Source organism: Passer montanus, unplaced genomic scaffold (genome assembly GCF_014805655.1).
Source record: "Passer montanus isolate IOZ18808 unplaced genomic scaffold, ASM1480565v1 scaffold381, whole genome shotgun sequence".
Lineage (NCBI taxonomy): Eukaryota > Metazoa > Chordata > Aves > Passeriformes > Passeridae > Passer > Passer montanus.
The window spans coordinates 1-2561 of NW_024368608.1; the positions used below are offsets into that span (position 1 = coordinate 1).

Here is a 2561-nt window from a genome sequence, read left to right on the forward strand (position 1 = left end):
GTGGGACAGGTGAGGGGGACAGGTGGGCCAGGTGTGTGGGTACGGACAGGTGTGCAGGGATTACCTGGGGATCACCTGGGGGCACTTGGGGGTTCCCTGTGGGTGACCTCGGGGTACCTGGGGGTACCTGGGGGTTACCTGGGGGGCACCTGTGGCCACCTGGCGGTACCTGGGGGCACCTGTGGATCCCTGGGGGTTACCTGGTGGTACCTGTGGGGCGCCTGGGGGGTACCTGTGGGTACCTGGGGTTTACCTGTGGGGTACCTGTGGGTACCTGGGTTTACCTGTGGGCACCTGGGTTTACCTGTGGGCACCTGGGAGACACCTGTGAGCACCTGGGTTTCCCTGGGGAGCACCTGTGGGTACCTGGGTTTACCTGTGGGCACCTGTAGATCCCTGTGGATACCTGGGGGTTACCTGTGAGCACCTGGGAGACACCTGTGGGTACCTGGGGTTACCTGGGCGCACCTGTGGGTACCTGGGGGTTACCTGTGAGCACCTGGGAGACACCTGTGAGCACCTGGGTTTCCCTGGGGATCACCTGTGGGTACCTGTGAGGCACCTGGTGGTACCTGGGTTTACCTGGGGGTTACCTGGGCGCACCTGTGGGTACCTGGGGGTTACCTGGGCGCACCTGTGGGTACCCGGGGTACCTGTCCTGAGCAGCCCAGGTGTTGCAGACTCGCTGGAGCCGGAGCCGCCTCACCTGCGCCTGGCCGGGGGCGGGCACCGCTGCGCGGGGCGGGTGGAGCTGCTGCACCTGGGCAGGTGGGCCGGGGTCTGCGGGCACACCTGGGGCCCGCGCGAGGCCCAGGTGGTCTGCAGGCACCTGGGCTGCGGGACCCCCCTGGACGCACCTGGGGGCGCACCTGGGGACGCACCTGGGGGCGCACCTGGCCAGGTGTGGCTGGACCAGGTGAGCTGCAAAGGCACCGAGAGAGACCTGAGGGAGTGCAGGGCGGGGCCCTGGCGGGAGCGCACCTGTGCCCCGGGGGGCGTGGCCAACGTGACGTGTTCAGGTGGGTGTGACGTCATCCTCGCCTGTGTGTGTGTGGGGGGGCTCGGGTGGGCGTGACGTCATGCTCACCTGTGTGGGCCAGGTGTGCTCAGGTGGGTCTGGGAGCTTCACCTGGCCCCGGCACACCTGTAACCCCCCACACCCACCTGCCCCTCCCCCCTTTACCTGTCCCACTCAGGTACCCCTCCCCCCAGGGAACCGGGGCCCTTACCTGAGCCCCGCCCCCACCTGGAACCCAGCCCAGGGCACACCTGAGCCCCCCCTCACCTGCCCAGCTCCCCCCGTGTGTTTCAGGTGAGACCCCAGCGCCCCCAGGTGAGGCCCTGGCACTCTCAGGTGTGACCACGGCACCCTCAGGTGAGGCCCTGACACCGCCAGGTGAGCCCTGAGTGCCCAGGTGAGCCCTGGGTGCCCAGGTGAGCTCACCTGCCCTTCCTTCGTGTCCAGGTGCGTCCCTGCCTCACCCAGGTGTGACCCCGGCGCCCCCAGGTGAGCCCCAGGTGTCCCCAGGTGAGCTGGGGCTGCTGAGCCACGCCCACACCTGGCTGCGGTGGGCGTGGCCCCGCCCAGGTGAGCTCACCTGGCCGCGTTCCGTGTTCCAGGCGCGGCCCTGCCGCCCTCAGGTGCGACCCCGGAACCCTCAGGTGTGAGCCCTGAGTGCCCAGGTGAGCCCTGAGTGCCCAGGTGAGCCCCTGGAGTGCCCAGGTGAGCTCCTGGAGTGCCCAGGTGAGCCCCTGAGTGCCCAGGTGAGCCCTGAGTGCCCAGGTGAGCCCTGAGTGCCCAGGTGAGCTCAGCTGTCCCTGTTCCATGGCCCAGGTGAGCCCCTGGAGTGCCCAGGTGAGCCCTGGCACACCCAGGTGAGCCCCTGGCACGGCCAGGTGAGCCCTGAGTGCCCAGGTGAGCTCACCTGTCCCTGCCCTGTGTTCCAGGTGTGCCCCCAGGTGCGACCCTGGAACCCTCAGGTGAGTTCCTGACACCCCCAGGTGAGCCCTGGCACCCCCAGGTGAGCCCTGGCACGCCCAGGTGAGCCCCGGGTGCCCGCCCAGGTGCGCCAGGTGCGCTGACCCGCCCTCACCTGCGCCAGGTGAGCCCCGGGAGGGCCAGGTGCGGCTGGCCGGGGGCCCGCACAGGTGCGCGGGGCGCGTCGAGGTGTTCCACGCGGGCAGGTGGGGCACGGTGTGCGACGACACCTGGGACCTGGCGGCCGCGCGCGTCACCTGCCGCCAGGTGCGCTGCGGCCCCGCCCTCTGGGCGCCGGGGGCGGCGCAGTTCGGGCGCGGCTCAGGTGCGATCTGGCTGGATGTGCTCAGGTGTGCCGGCACCGAGGCTCACCTGGCCGAGTGCCCCGGGCACACCTGGGGGCGCAGCGACTGCTACCACGGAGAGGACGCCGGGGCCGTGTGCGCAGGTGAGACAGGTGGGACAGGTGAGACAGGTGAGGGACAGGTGAGACAGGTGGGACAGGTGGGACAGGTGAGCTCAGGTGAGACAGGTGAGAGACAGGTGGGACAGGTGAGAGACAGGTGAGACAGGTGAGACAGGT

At 69.8% G+C, this 2561-nt stretch overlaps 1 protein-coding gene across 1 annotated transcript in view; it reads left to right on the forward strand.

The window, feature by feature from the left end:
- Nucleotides 1-392: 392 nt before the first annotated feature.
- Nucleotides 393-2561, forward strand: part of LOC120506288 (soluble scavenger receptor cysteine-rich domain-containing protein SSC5D-like) — a gene marked incomplete at its 5' end in the record, with an annotated part of 10024 nt that continues 7855 nt past the window's right edge. The window contains 7 exons of the mRNA XM_039717677.1: nt 393-1069; nt 1101-1110; nt 1313-1375; nt 1466-1507; nt 1621-1662; nt 1948-1980; nt 2103-2435. Of these exons, the coding sequence (XP_039573611.1) occupies nt 393-1069; nt 1101-1110; nt 1313-1375; nt 1466-1507; nt 1621-1662; nt 1948-1980; nt 2103-2435 (1200 nt within the window). The remainder of the gene's footprint in view (nt 1070-1100; nt 1111-1312; nt 1376-1465; nt 1508-1620; nt 1663-1947; nt 1981-2102; nt 2436-2561) is intronic.